This window comes from Pteropus vampyrus, unplaced genomic scaffold (assembly GCF_000151845.1).
Source record: "Pteropus vampyrus isolate Shadow unplaced genomic scaffold, Pvam_2.0 Scaffold171, whole genome shotgun sequence".
In the NCBI taxonomy this organism is placed as follows: domain Eukaryota; kingdom Metazoa; phylum Chordata; class Mammalia; order Chiroptera; family Pteropodidae; genus Pteropus; species Pteropus vampyrus.
In genome coordinates, this window is record NW_011888952.1 from 3,665,842 (window position 1) to 3,681,387 (window position 15,546).

Sequence of the window (15,546 nt, forward strand, 5' to 3'; positions counted from 1 at the left end):
AGCATTAATTTAACATCACGCATAGGGTATGTTTTCCAGGATTTGACATTTTCAGCGATCGAGAATTACTATATTTTGTAAATGGAAATACCACTACTAAAAACAGAATGATGTAATAGAATATAAATAGAATGTTGTAATTTGTTTCTAAAGACTATTGATACACTTGCGTGACGCGAAAATAATAATAAAAGAGATATTTCATGGCAAACTTTGAGAGTAAGGTTAGGACTGTAATCTGTGGGTTATGTCAGGGTCGATGCTGCAGCTACAAGTGCTGCTGGCAAGTATTCTCAGGGCAAACGGGAAATGGGGTAAAAAAAATTTCATGTCTGTGTTTGGGGGTATCGACAAGAAGCTGACTTTATTTCTTTAGCTATGTGATACCTACTAGGACCCAGAGCCACATGACCACCCCCTAATCCCAATTCTCCTAACTCATAGGTTCTCAAGAGGAGTCATTTTTATCCCCTAGGGAGTAGAAATTGGTTCTTAGGGGTAGGGGATGGCCAAAATGTTTTACTCTTTTTATCTGTAAAGCACAGGTATATATACAGTATAAAAACAGATATATGTTATATTTGTGGTATTAAAATTTCAGGGGGGGCGTAATTTGGACAAAATGTCTAAAAGCTGTGGGGATGGGATTAGGGGCAATGATGAAAAAAGGTTGAGAGATACTGCTGTAGCTCTAGCCAGGTACAGAAGAATGGATGAGGGCACTGATAGAACTTGAAGTAGAGAAAGGGAATGACATAGTTATGTTAAAAGAGCTTCAGTTTTCTTTATAAAGTTGGAGTAATTATCACCAAAGTAAGGAATAACAAAGGTTGGGGTCATAAAGGTTTAGACTGCTTCTATGGGAACAGGGGTGGCAGTGGGTCTGTGCTCTCCCTAGTGAGTGGCTATGTGGGTTTGTCTCTTAGGAAAATAAAAAAGTTGATAAAATCTGCATTGGATCTCCTTAAGGCCTCCTGCTTTTCCCTCTTTTCCCCTAATAAAAACTACACTTAGCTGTCTGTTTAATGGGAAAGCTTGTTGTAAGCCAGTTTACCCTAAGGTGAAAATGACCAATGGTAAAGTAATGTTATTATTTTCAGGGGCAGTTACATTTGAGCAGTTGAGCTCCCTCAGTGTAAAGAGTAGTAGATGCTTAGGTACTCTGACAGGCTGGATCAATGGTTACCAGCCCAGGGACCTGAAGGAGTGATTGCATTAGGTCTGCAGAAGCACATGCACAACAAGAATTACCTGTAGACATAATAGAGTGTCTCACAAACGCATGTGCTACTGTTTTAAAAATGTATGCATGTGCTGCTATAATGAATAAAATATAAACTAAAAATATTACTGAATTTGTAATGCTTCATTATTATTATGTATTTTCTCAAGTCACAAATGCTAGGATTCTTATCCTGAAAAGCCTGAGAACCATTGTGCTGGCTATCTTAGAGAGTCACTGTACTTGAAGTGTGACTGGAATCCCCACACAGAGGCCATTATACACATGAACCGCAGTCAGAGGGGGCCCAGCATAGAGCTCCTTGATAGTTTCAGGAATTTGGGTAGAAATCCCTTGAGCAAAGCATTTGGTACAGAACTGTTTTTATTGACTGTTATTTTCTTTTTTTGTTCAGGCATCATAGATAAACATTGCTTCAAAGTGATTTGTCAGAAGTGGTTGAACATGATTTATTGACACTTTAAATCTACATAGTTTTTAAACTCTTTTTAGCTATTAGAGTGTCATTAGAAAAATGATTGGCACTAACATTTCTGACCTATTGCTTCTCACTTGAGAATTATTATTTGAAGAATTATTATCCACCCTGGGAGAGTGACTGCTATTTCTGAGTTGTCTCATACAGTGCCCATGAACACTCTGTGTTGTGGCTGTCTAAAAAATGCTTTTTTGATTTATACACACACACACACACACACACACACACACACACACACACACACACACGTATATATATGTGTGTGTGTGTATATATATGTATATATATGTGTGTATATGTATGTGTATATGTATGTATATATATGCGTATACATATTTGTATGTATACGCATACACACACACACACACATATCCTTTAAAAATATTTGGTAGGAAATTATTTGGGTAGGAACAAAATGCTAAAACCTTAAAACAGGTTTTTCTTTAAAGAAATAATACATGCCCTCTATAATTTTATTTACCCTGCACAGATAGACCAAAAATACAATGCACTTTAGGCCAGTTTGCATTATAACAAATTCCATTATTAGCACAGTTCAAATTAATTAAATTTTACTTTACTTTGCTTACAGAGGGACTAAAAGCCACTTAGGAACTTAGTATCTCTTGTGAATCTCATAACTAGAGTCAGTTTTTAAAACACGATTTGATCTTTGGTTGCCCTGGGGAATTGAAAAGGCTCATGACTGTGTTCCATTTGAATCCAGGTTTTACGTTGAGGGATTTATTGAAGATTTAGTGATTTTTTTCATTATTATTGCTAATTTATTAAGGTTTTTAAAAATAGCTTTACTGAAATTAATGTATACTAAACTGCAAATATGTAAAGTACACAATGGGATGAGTTTTGACATATGTATATAGCTCTGAAACCATCAACCATCCCCGCAATCAAGATGATGAACCTACTCGTCACTCTCACAGTTTCCTTTTGCCACTTTGTAATCCCTCCTTGCCCACCCTTTGCCCCTTGTAGGTAATCACTGATCTGATGGTTTGTTTTCTGTCACTATAGATTAGTTTCCGTGTCTGAAATTTTATATAAATGGAACTGTACAGTCTTTTTATTGTCTGGCAATATTGATGTGTGTCCTTTTAGTTCCAGTTCAGACATCATAAGAGATCTTCTAGAAGAAGAGGAAGCCTGGGAAGCATCACATAAGTGAGTTTTTATCATCAAAAGATAAGCCTATACTTTGACCTAAGAAATTATAATTCTATGCAGTTGATTTTCAAACAAAAGAGTATTTGTACTTTCTGATTTAAGAAAGTAATAATTCACACACATCAAGGTAAAGATTTTTAGTTTACTACTTGTTTCTATATATTTCTGCTTAGAAATGTAATCCCAGTGTAATAACCCTGATTACTTGTCAGAAGCTATTTTCCTAATGTCAAATTGGTTAATAGTTTGGCCTGAAGCACTGGCTTGAATCTTTAGAAAACTTTTAATCCTTTTCTAGATGTTTCCAGTCATAAGACATGTTTAGTGTAGAATCAATGCAATTTCACTTCTTCTCCTATACCACTTATGAATCAGTCTGGGAAATGAGAATGTTGGAGGGGGACCTATTCCTGGTTCCACTGGTAGATAAGGAGGAAAGGAACAGTGCCAAAAACTAATGCATTTTTGTTAATCGTTGCCTACGGGAGTGATCTGTAGTACTACAGGGCCTATTTGCTCCACTGCAATTTCATGATCACATACCTCAAGAGGGCCCTCAAAACCACCTAGCAGTTTTAATGGTTCTGTGATCATGTCTCTGTCCTGTTCTTTACAAGGATTATTTGAAACCTGAACTCTTCTCAGTGGCTTCACCCCCAGCCGAAGACTTCTTTTGCTTTATAGAGAAAATAGAAGCCATATAAATCTGTCTATATTTGTACATATTTTAATCTCATATCCTTTTTTTTTTTTTTTTTTGGTAAATAAAGGGATGTCTTGCCCCCTATTGGATGCCGATTCCTCCTACCTCATTTGTATTCTCTTGTCAGGAACTTGCTTTATCCTTTCTCTCTTGCATAGGCAACCTCTCACTCTCAACTGTATCTTTTTCTTTGGGTCTTTAGCGTGCTCATGTCTTTGCCATCTTAAAACCAACTGAGCAACCAACAGAGAAAAAGTACCTCACTCAACCTCTCATCTCACTCAATCTCGTCCTGTAGCTACTATCGTATCTTGCTGTCCTTAACAGGTGATCTCTACCTGCAGTTTCCATTTCCTCATCTCCCACTTACATGCTCTTTAACATATTCAGCCAGCCCCATAATTCTGAAATAGCTTTCATTCAAATCATTGAAGACATCCATGTTGCTAAATCCAAAAGACATTTTTTAGACTTCATCTTTGACTTTTGAGCTATCTTTGATACTGTTGACTTCTTCACCTTTCTTAAAAGCCTCTCTTCTTTGGCTTATGAGGTACAGTACCCTGGTTTTTCTCTTGCTCAACAAAGTCATTAATTGCTGATGTTGGTCAAGATTAAATTTATCTCCTAATAAATTTATTTCTCCTGCCCGTACTTCTCCTGAGCTCCAGTGCATATATCAACTACCTATTTGATGTCTCTTCTTAGATATTTTTAAGACACCTCAAAATCAACATGTGCAAAGCTGAACGCTTGACTTTATCTACTCTCCACTCACCCCCCACAAGTTTTTAAAACAAAATAAAACATGATCCTTTTCCAGTATTCCTTTTCAGCCAATTTCTTAAGGCGAAAAAAAAAAAAAAAACCTTGTCATTCTTAACATCTTGTCTTCTGTTGCCTATGTGTCTAGTCTGTGACCAGTCTTAGAGATCTTACTTCTTAAATATCTCTGAAATCCATTAATTTATTTCTACCCCTCTCATCACCCTAATTCATGTTACCATTATGTCTTCATTAGAGAGTAAATCGTGTCTTTGTCTCTCCTCATTTTCTTTGGCTTCTTTACAACCTGCTCTCCATACTACAGCTAGAGTGCTCTTTTCAAAATGAAAATATGATCACTGTCTGTGGCTTCTTATTCCTTTTAGGATTGAGAAGGGACGCTTTAATATGCCCGAAACATCCTGGATGATCTGGTCTCCTCCAAACTCATGTCTTATTACACAATTATGCATTCTTGCTGCTCCAATGATACCAACTTCTTAGGTCCTTCCTTCATGTCCCACTACAGGGCCTTTGAACAGTGTTGTCCCTCCATCCAAAATGGTCTTCTTCTCTTTCTTCTCCTAGTTTATCCCTTTTCACCCTTAGGTTCTAAACTTAAAACCTGCTTCTCATGAAAGTCTTCTCTGGCCTTGCCTTCTGGATCATATCCTCCTATTATAGGCTCTTGCATCACTCTGTGCTCTTTCCAGCACGTTGACATGACCGTTTGTCCATCTTTCCTATTGATCTGTAGATTCAACATTGTAACTCCAGTGTCAACACAATTCTAATCTATAATAAATGCTTTACATAGGTGATCTCATTTAAATAACAAAGCAACACTATGATGTACTATTGTGTCTGTTATATAATGAGGAAACAAGTTGAAAGGAGTAAATCTCCAGCCCAACATCACTTAGAAATAAGTGATGAGTGATGGAGCTGAGATTCTAGCCTAATGTGTCAAAAGTCAGCACTTTAGACCATTAAGCTATACTGCTTTCCAAAGAGTTTTACTGTACTATTGATATTTTGTAGTTTCATAGCTGAATTTCTGGGAGAATGGAAAAGTGTGCTGTATTCAGGGAATGCATATGAGTAGATTTTTTCAGGCTAATGAGATATTTGGTGGCTCAAACTAGTGTTTTATGAAAGTTTGAGATGTGGGCTGCATTACTATCACCTAAGTATTATTTAACTTTGAATTCTGGGAAAGGTGGCCCTCTTATACTAGGACTTAGCTTGTTTATGCTGAACTAAAACCCTGACACCAATGGCTGTGACAAGCTGTGGCCCAGAATTCCTGAGCCCAAGCCCATTCTTGATAATGATGACCTCTTAAAGTTATTAGTATAAGAAAGCACTTAGAAAACAAACCCCATCACCTGATCCTCAGCGATAATAAATGTTAAAGCAAAATTTGGCAGTTCTACAAATACCTATCTTATACTTATAGGCATATTTGGTGGTACTGCAGCAGCATATTTGAAATATTAGTTCTAGAACATACTATTTTAGTTCCAACACATTTTTCTAATTCCTTAAATGTTTGAGAGGTTCTGTTAGCAACACAGTGCTCCATATAAAGCAGCAAAAAACCCTTATTTTCTACAGACTGGTCTTTGGTTCTTCTGTCTGTAAATATTGGTTCATCTTACCGTTTTGAGCTACAAAGATATATTCACATTGAATGGAATGAAAACTAAGGGAATTGGTCCTGGTATGTCATTTCATGTTTCCTTATACATAAAGTATAGGAAAAATATGTCAGCCTCCAAGAGTCTAGTTCCCTTCTCTCCAGACCTGCCCTCTCTCGCTGCCCCTTCTTTCAGTGAATAGTGGTATCACAGTCTACCCCACTGTTCAGGCCAGAAACGTAGGAATCATTTTCAACTTTTCACTCTCCCTTACCTCTCACACAGAGTAGATTGCAAGTCCTATAGGTAAGTGGTTCTCAGACTTATATATATATCAGAATCACCCGGAACACTCATGAAACACAGATTAGTCGGCTCTATACAATTCTGAGATTTTGATTCAGTAGATTTGGGGTGAGGCCTAATAGTTTGCATTTTTAACATGTTCCCAGGTGTTGCGATGCTGCTTCTAGGGCTCCCACTTTGAGCCGCACTACAGTAGATTACCTCTGTAATGTCTGTCACCCCCTGTGTACCATAGGCTGCTACAGGCTCTGGACTCTTCTCCAGCTTTTAGCAACAGCCATCCAACTGTGTCTCTGTCTCTAGTCATTACAGTTTATTCTGCTAGTGAGATCTAAAATACATTGTGTTCTCTCTGTCATGCTTTAAAGTCCTTCAGGGGCTCCCCAGCATCCAAGCTCTCCCCGTTATGTCCTCAGCCTATCTGCTGGCTCATGGAATTTCATTCCCTCCTTTCCCTTCCCCTCCCTGCCACTCTGTTTCAGCCAATCTGAACTACTCAGAATTGCCTCAGAGAGTCATGCTGTCTTGTCTTTGTGCCTTTGCACCTACTGTTCTGCCCAAATTGCTTTTCCTCTTTTTTCATCTAGATAGGACTTGTCATTGTTTCTTCATAGCTCTGTTCGGAAGGCCCTGACTCTGCTCCTGCAGCACCTTGCACTAATACCTGCCTTCTTTCCAAAGAGTATGTTCATTGGATCTTGATTACCTAGCGCCTAGTGCAGTGCTTGGGTAGCCTACAGTGGGCACTCAGCAAATATCTGAGTGAATGAATGTGTCAGTCAATGTTTATTGGATCTGAATGTGCTTACATGGCTTCAGGAACCTGTGAATGGATAAGGATTGCCACTTACAAATCTTTTTAACTTTGTATATCATAGTGCCTTAAAAAGAAAATGTTAGGAAATAGCTTTCTCTTAATAGTCTTATAAAATCAGAAAAGGAAGACTTGTTTTCTCTGTTGATAATCTGCATTTCATCTTAATCCCTTAAGGAGTCATTTGTATGTGCTTCTGAGCCTGTCATATTTTCTAGTGGAGGACTATTAATAGTTTGTCTTTCTTTGGGGGTTTAACTTTATTGAAGTTTAACATTAATATACACACTTTAAAGTGAACAAATTCTAGGTGTACGGCTTGATAAATTTTTACAACTGAATACACCTGGGGTTAGGGTTACTTTGGAGTCTCCCCACCTCCACCTTCTCCACCCCTGTGAACCATTCCTCCCAGGGTTCACACAGTGAGGCCCACGTCCATGCTGGGCTTGGTCATGTGATGTGAAAGAGAAGCTTGATGAGTGTTTGCACAGTGGGCTTTGTCCTTGGAGAACACTCAATCTTGGGACCAGCAACTTTGCTATGAAAAGCCCAATGTAGGCCTGGGAAGAGGCCAACTAGAGGACAACCAAGGGCTCAGCATATTTACAGGATTAGTTGAGAAAGTCACTAAACAACAATGACAGCAGACAACAACATCAACAAACCCTAAGGAAGGAGAAGAATCTGATTTCCAGAATTACCATAGTATATTACAAATGTCCAGTTTTCAACAAAAATTTATGAGACAAAAAAACAAGATTCTATAGTACATATGCAGGGAGTAAAAAATCAACCAGTAAAAATGTCCAAGAGGAAGCTTAGACATTGGACTACTAGACAAACATTTAAATCAGTTGTTGTAATATGTTCAAAGAACTAAAGGAAATTGTGTCTAAAGAACTAAAGGGAAGTAGGAGAACAATGTCTCACCAAAGAGAGAATACCAATAAAAATAGAAATGACCTTTTAAAAAATTCTGGTGTTGAAAATGCTTAATAGCTGAAATGAAAATTTCACTAAGGGGCTCAACAGCAGATTCGAGCAGGTGGAAGAAAGAATCAGTGAATTTTTCGATAGATCAATTGAGATTATTCAGTCTGAGGAACAGAAAGGAAAAAGAATGAAGAGTAATGAACAGTCTCAGACCTGTGGGATAACAACAAGAATATCAACATATTATAATGAGAATCCCATAAAGAGAGAAAGAGAAGGGAGTAGAAAGAATACATAAAGAAACAATGGCTGAAAACTTCCTAAATTTGATGAAAAACATTAATCTACACATGCAAGATGCTCAGTGGACTTCGTCAAAAACAAAAAATTTTGAAAGAAGCATGAGACAAGCAACTCATCACTTACAAGAGATCTGGTGATTTTTCATCAGAAATGCTGGAGGCCAGCCAGAGGTAGTGGGATGACATTTCAAAGTGCTAGAAGAAAAAATACTGTCAACCAAGAATTCTGTATCTAGCAAACTATTTCAAAAGAGAAGGAGAAATTAAAACTTTCCTAGAAGAGAAAAAATTAGAGAGGATTAGTCACTAGGAAATCTGTCCTACAAGAAATATAAACAGAGTCTTTCAGACTTAAATGAAAGGAGGGTAGACAGTAACTTGAATCCAAGTAAAATAAAGAACACCAATAAAGATAACATAAAAGTGTAAGTAAGTACAAAAGAAAGTATAGTGCATTTTTGTTGTAACTCTTCCCCCATCTCATTTAAAAGACAGCTGCACAAAGCAATAATTATGAATTTATGTTGATAGACATACAGTGTATAAAGATATGATTTGTATGACATAATAGGAGAAAGAAAGGAGAAAGGCACAAAGCTGCTTAGGAGCAATGTTTTTGTATACTATTAAAATTAAGTCGGTGTTAATCTGAAGTAGGTTGTTATAGATTAGTATGTTAATTATAATCCCCAGAGTAACCACTAAGAAAATAAAATTTAAAATGTAGTGAAAGAAATGACAATGGAATTAAAATGGTACACTAGAAAATATTTAACACAAAAGAAAGTAGTAAATACAGGGACGACAACAACAAAAAAAGAACATAAGCCATGTAGAAAACAAATAGCAAAATGACATGCATAGACCCTGCCTTATCAGTAAATACATTAGGTATAAATGGATTGAACACTCCATTAAAAGGCAGAGATTGGCAAAATGGATTTTTTTAAAAAACCCTGATTCAACTACATGCTGTCTACAAGAGATGTACTTTAGATTTAAAGACACAAATTAGTGGAAAGAGAAAGGATAGAAAAAAGATATACCATGCAAACAATGACCAAAGGAGACCTGGAATGGCTATATTAATACCAGATAAAATAGACTTTAAGACAGAAAATAGACTTTAAGACTTGCCTCCAGACAATTTCTTATTCATCAGCAGCCTAGCCTATAATGGAAAGAAGGCTGATTCCTTAAGCAAAAGAACTTGGGAAGCTCCCTGACTCTGCAAGTCCCAGGCATGTTCTGTGGCCTCTAGTCTGTTGGGTCATGTTCTTTTAAAGTGTTAAGCCAAGAATTATATTCAATGTTAACATGCAGAACACATCCAGGGTTATCACTGATTGTTTTTGTATCACATATTTGACTTCACAAAATCTTAAGTTTAATCTGTTTGCTTGTTGACCATCTCTCACTGTCCATTCTTTTTGAATCTACTATCCCCCTGCTGCCATTAAACTATGGCTTCCCATCCTGAATCTGGGAAATCATTTCTGGACCCAAATACGAGTTCTTACATTTATTATTCTTTCTACTTTTTCTCTTCTAAAATTTAGCTCATGCCTTTTGCCTGTGAAGAAATTTTTGGACACCAGTTCTGTCACAGAGCATGTTGATTTTCCCTTCTGTTTAAATCGAAAGAAACCAGAGTTCTATCATCCATCGATAAAACCAAAGAGACTCATTCTTTTTAATAGACTTTTATCTAGAGACAGAAATAGTTTTATCCCAAGGAAGCCTGCATCTTTTGTGCCATTATTTTCTAGAAAGTGAATACTAAGAAAATCAGCAAAAACTATTTCTGAGTATCGGAGAAGACAAATGTCATTGAGCTAACATCTATGAAATTCCTTATATGCGCTAGTCACCTATGTAGGTACTTTCATGTCCATTTTATTATTTAATCCCTGTGATTACAAGGTACAGAAGAAACTTTATTCACTTTGGTTTATGAGAAAGCTGAGCCCAGAGGGATGGCAAATTGTCTTGAATCTCCAAAGCCCAAGTCTAGTGCCTTTCCCACTGTGCCACAGCTGTGAACTAGCACTACAAAGCAATTCTCTGGACTGAGTTCTTCATCAGTTTATACCCTGTAATAGAGTCTGATTCCATTATTTTGTTGTTTGCTGACAGCTTTTAAATCTCATCCTTCCCTCTTCCCCTTCTCTCCCACATCTGGGCCAACTGATGAGAAATCCCAGCTCCCTCCTTTTGCCCTGGGAAACTATGCAAGCCCCTATCTGTGCGAGGGAGCCCTCACTCACTGTGACCCCACCCATGAACCACGATGAAGAGCTCAAGCCAGTCTCTTTCCCCTGCTCTCTTGTACAAGAATGTAGCCTCTTGTGTCTGGCTTCTTTCAGTTAGCATAATGCTTTTGAGAGTCATCCATATTATTACATGTATCACTAGTTCCTTTTTACTGACTGGTATTCCGTTATATGAATGTGTCACAGTTGTTTATCCATTCAACAGTCATTGGGCATTTGGGTTGTTTCCAGGTTTGAGAGGTTGTGAATACAACTGCTATAAGCATTTGAGGACAGTATTTTGCTTGGACATAAGTTTTCATTTCTCTTGGGTAAATTTCTAGGAGTGGCATTACGGGATTACCTAGTATTTTCAACCTATAAGAAATTTTAAGCCATTCTGGTAGATATATAGTAGTATTTTATTGTTATTTTAATTTGGTCTTCCCTAATGATTAATGATGTAGATTTTTTTTTCATGTGTATATTTGCCTTCCTTGTGTTTTAATGAAGTATCCCCTCATCTTTTGCCTATTTTATAAATTGGGTGGTGGTGGTTGTTGTTATTATTATTATAATTATAGAGATTTGAGAGTTCTTTATCAGATATGTGTGTTTCCAGCTTTCTTCCACTCTGGCTTGTGTTTTCATTTTCTTGACAGTATTTTTCAGAGCGCAATTTTTGATAAAATCTCATTTATCAATTTTTTCTTTTATAGTTTGTGCTTTTTGTGTCCTACCTAAGAAATGTTTTGTTAACCCAAGGTCACAAAGATTTTCTCTTATGTTTTAGAAATTTTAGGTTTTATATTTAGGTCTGAGACCAATTTAATTTTTATAAATGGTGCAAGATACGGATTGAGGAGGTGACTAGTTAAATCAGGTCATAGAGATGGTCAGAATGGTCACAAATTGGCAGATTAAAGACCCCCCCTCCCCGCCCCCCACCATCCCTCTGTGGCTCTGCAAACCTAGAGGATGCTGAGCAAATCATTAGAGTCACTCAAGTAGATACCAATAGGAAGGGCCATTTTCCAAAGAGATTGACTGGAATCAGCAATAAGCTGATGGTCAAGGGATTTGATGGACTTTTTATCTTCCTTACAATTAACAAACATCTAATATTACTGGATGCTGGAATGGCCTCCTTAAAAAAAAAAAAAAAAAAATGGAATGGCCTCCTTAAAAAAAAAAAAAAAAACTCCCTCACCTCCTCTTGGTCCACACACCTTAGTAAGATATTTTGATCACCAAATGCTGCTGTCCCCAGAAAGGGATCATCTCCTTTTAGCCACTTTCTGGATAACAATCAGGACAAAAAGGATGTTGGGGTCATACTTATCTTTTTCAGAAATTCAGGTTTCCTTCTTCACTTGCTGGACATTATACCTCTTTCATTCTCCCAGCAGCAGTCTATCCTATACTGTCCAGATTGGTATACCCTCTGACTGGCAGCTTAGCTAAGAGGGGTCAGATTTAATTCTGCTTCAGCCACCTGGTTTCTGTTGTTAGATCAACATGGTTCTAGGTCACAGGTTGGCAAACTGGTCCAGTCTAGTCTGCTGTTTTTGTTAATAAAGTTTGTTGGAACACAGCCAGACACATTTGTTTATCTATTGTCTGTGACTCTTTTTATGTTACAACAGCAGAATTGAGTAGTTGTGACAGGGACTATATGGACCCCAAAGTCCCAAGTATCTGGCCCTTAAAAAAAAATTTTGTCAGCACCTGTCCTAGATCAAAAGGCTAATGAACAAGCAGCTGGGTACACTGCTCACTGAGTCTCCTTACCACGGCCCACATAGGTCAAAATGGGGAACATTATGAGTCTCTGTAAGTTTTATAAAAATGCGCTTATCCCTCTCATATCTGACGCTTCCGGGTAAAAGGACTGGATGTGAGTACGGAATGATTGAAAAAACAGCGAATAGAAAGGAACTAATGGAAAGGAACACACTGATTTTTTGGAGATGAAAAAAGCACAATGCTGACATCTTGGGAGGGAACCTCGCAGACTCTGGGAGGTATGGAGAGGGACAGTAATGATCTTTGCCTTTAGAGCCACCCCTGTAGCATCTATTGATGTGTGTTGTCCAGCTTTTCCCTAAAGCCTTTAGTGTAGTAATTATAGTTATCTAAAATCCAGGTCTTACGATTCTAACATATAGGTCATTTTGTCTCTGTCGATTAATTTATCTCTTGACAATGGGTTTTTTGTTTGTTTGTTTTTCTTTGTGTATCATACATTTTGCTTGAATGCTAGACATACTGTGAAGGACCATAGAGATTGAGGTCAGTAGTGTTTATGCCTGGAAAACAGGTGTGCTTCTTCTGTCAGGCAGTGTGGGGAGTTGACCTAGGTCGAAGTATTCTTATTACCATCGTGATGTTCAGTGAATCAGGCATCAGATTCCTCTAGCAGTGGGCTGCTTGTACCTTGTGTTTAGTATGGGGGCTGGATTGCCAGAGGGTTTTGCTCACAGGTTTTGCTCATGCTTACCTTGCAGCCATCTCTGCATGCTAGCACTCCAGAGAGGTATCCCTTCTCCATGTCTGTACCTCTCTCTCCCTCAGTTGTTCATTGCTCCTGCTTATTCATTGATTGCCTGGCTCCTGGAGAGGGATGGGGCTTTCTCAGCTCCTGGAGGGGGATGGGGCTTTCTCAGCACTCTCTCCATCCTCCCTCCTCCCATGGTAATCAGACTGCTGCCACCTAATCTCTGCTCTGTATTGTGTTGTGCTAGATCATCATCAGCCCAAGAGGGTTTTCTGCCTCCTGGAGAGGTAGAGGTTTTTATTTCTACCATTTCCCCAACGATAATGAATCTTTAGGCTCTTACAAAAGATTTCCTACCCTTCTCCCTCAGGCAGAGAGATTTTCCCTCTGCACAGTGGGTCTTTGCCTGAGCCCCATGGGCAGTGAGTTTCCTGATCTTCCCTCGGCAACTTAAAGCTTTAGTTTCATAGGCGAGAAGGGTCCAGGGAAGAGGTAGGACTTTCTATCTGACCCTTGTCACCCCCAGTCATCTACTTTATACCTATGCCACCAAAATGGGCTTTCTTCAGTCTTCTGCCCTCCCCATTTTTCTCATGAGCACTTGATGGAGGCTTCTGGAAAAGAACTTGCAAGTATGTGTGAAACTTTCCTGTGTCAGTAGCCTTCAGTACTAGCCCATATTTCAGAATTCATTTAAATGTTAGCTGACAACCTTTCTCCAGCGCTCTGCCAACAGTGAGAGAATTCTTGTGGCCCATCTCTCTTTGGAATTCTGTTTTCTTGTCAGAGCCTCAGCTCTGACAGGATCAAGAAACGTTATGATTTTGTTAGACTGTCTGGCTTTGCCTTGTTAGGATGAGAGCAGATTTATTTTATTTTATTTTTTTGCATCTTTCTACGTGTTAAGCAGAAATGTAAAACTGTTAGATTTTGATTCAGAAGAAAGGGGTTCAGTTCCTGGCTTCTATCACCCATGTCTGTAATCTTTGCTAAGTTACTGTTTTCTCATTTGTAAAGTGGGAATAGTAATAATAATAAATTATTATAATAGATTTGTTAGTGGAATAGAGAGCTAATTGGGGGTTTAAATGAAAATACCTGTGAAAGCACTTGCAAACGAGAAACCGCTATAGAATAATAATGATCATTATTTTCTAAGACGCTGTTTCCTCTTTTTACTGTTTTCAGAAATGATCTTCAGGACACAGAAATAAGTCCAGGACACAATCGTCGCACAAGATCAGCTGAAAGTGCCGAGATCGAGCCTAGAAATAAACGGAATAGGAATTAGTGTGGGCTTTGGCTGACTTTTCCAATGCAGTGATCAGAATATGATACTTTTTGTTGCCATATAGATGTCATATTTATAAGTGCCCAGGTGAAGATTTTAAGTTCTAAATATTATTTTAAACTGATTTTCATTCTCTTCTGCCTTTCCAGAAAAAAAAAAAATTACAAAACATCCTCACTTGGTCAGTTACCCCCTGCCTCTAAAACATCTCTCTAAAAATAACTGACAAAGTTCACCAGCTTTGCAGAGTACACAGATTTTTTGGCAGAGGTGTTTTATTTGGTTTTATTTCTAGAATTCATAGTGTCTTTAAGCCATTCTCCTTCTCTTCCATGGAGAAACCAACTTCAGAAAAGGATTCTTCAACCTGCCTACTACAAGTTACAGTTGCGTTAAGGCCTCTTTATTTTTGGAGAGGCAGGATGTCATAACTCACATCCTTGTTGTGTGTAAGTACCCAATGCCTGGATTCCACCATGCCCGTTATAGCAGTTAGGTGATGGCTGTTGCCCAAGTTTAAGATAGTTGTTAGACCCATGTCTTATGCGTTACTCGGAATAGGATGTTAGTATTATAATTTAAAGTTACATTTAAAGTTAATTTAAACAATAACTTTAAAACATTGAGCATAGTTTCTGGAAACGGCACTTAAAAATTATTATTGTTAGTCTTTCTTTTCACTTGGGTAAATCGATTTTGAACACTTTGAATTCCAGCTATTAAAAAGAATGCAATAAATGAATTTAGTAAATGAATAGACTCTATATCAATTTAAAACCATGTCCTTGAAACAGTGTCATGTGACTAGTTGAGTATAAGCTACAATTCATTGGAAGGGGTTGGTCAGAAGTTGTTATCTCTGCAAAATATCCACCAGTTCCTTCCAGAGTTGCTTATGCCTCTCTTTGGCATGTCAGAGTCAGCCTCCATCCCCCTGCCGCCTCCCAACCCAAACACGTCAGCTTTTAATAACACGATAGCAAATATGGCAATGTTAAGGCACAGATTTATGAATGTGCCAGGATATTTGTGACTTTCCCTTTCCAGAGGTTGTCTCCATTGACTTTGGCATTTTGGTATGCTCTTGGGTTTCTGGAAAGTTTGTGGAGTCTCATTATGACTTAGAGTTAGGCA

General features: G+C 38.0%; 1 protein-coding gene across 1 annotated transcript in view; it reads left to right on the top strand.

Annotated features, from left to right (window-relative positions):
• RAD18 (RAD18, E3 ubiquitin protein ligase) overlaps positions 1-15,167 on the top strand; it is a 116,936-nt gene extending 101,769 nt beyond the window's left edge. The window contains exons 14-15 of the mRNA XM_011370651.2: positions 2,841-2,903; positions 14,310-15,167. Of these exons, the coding sequence (XP_011368953.1) occupies positions 2,841-2,903; positions 14,310-14,412 (166 nt within the window). The 3' untranslated portion in view covers positions 14,413-15,167. The remainder of the gene's footprint in view (positions 1-2,840; positions 2,904-14,309) is intronic.
• Positions 15,168-15,546: the final 379 nt, after the last annotated feature.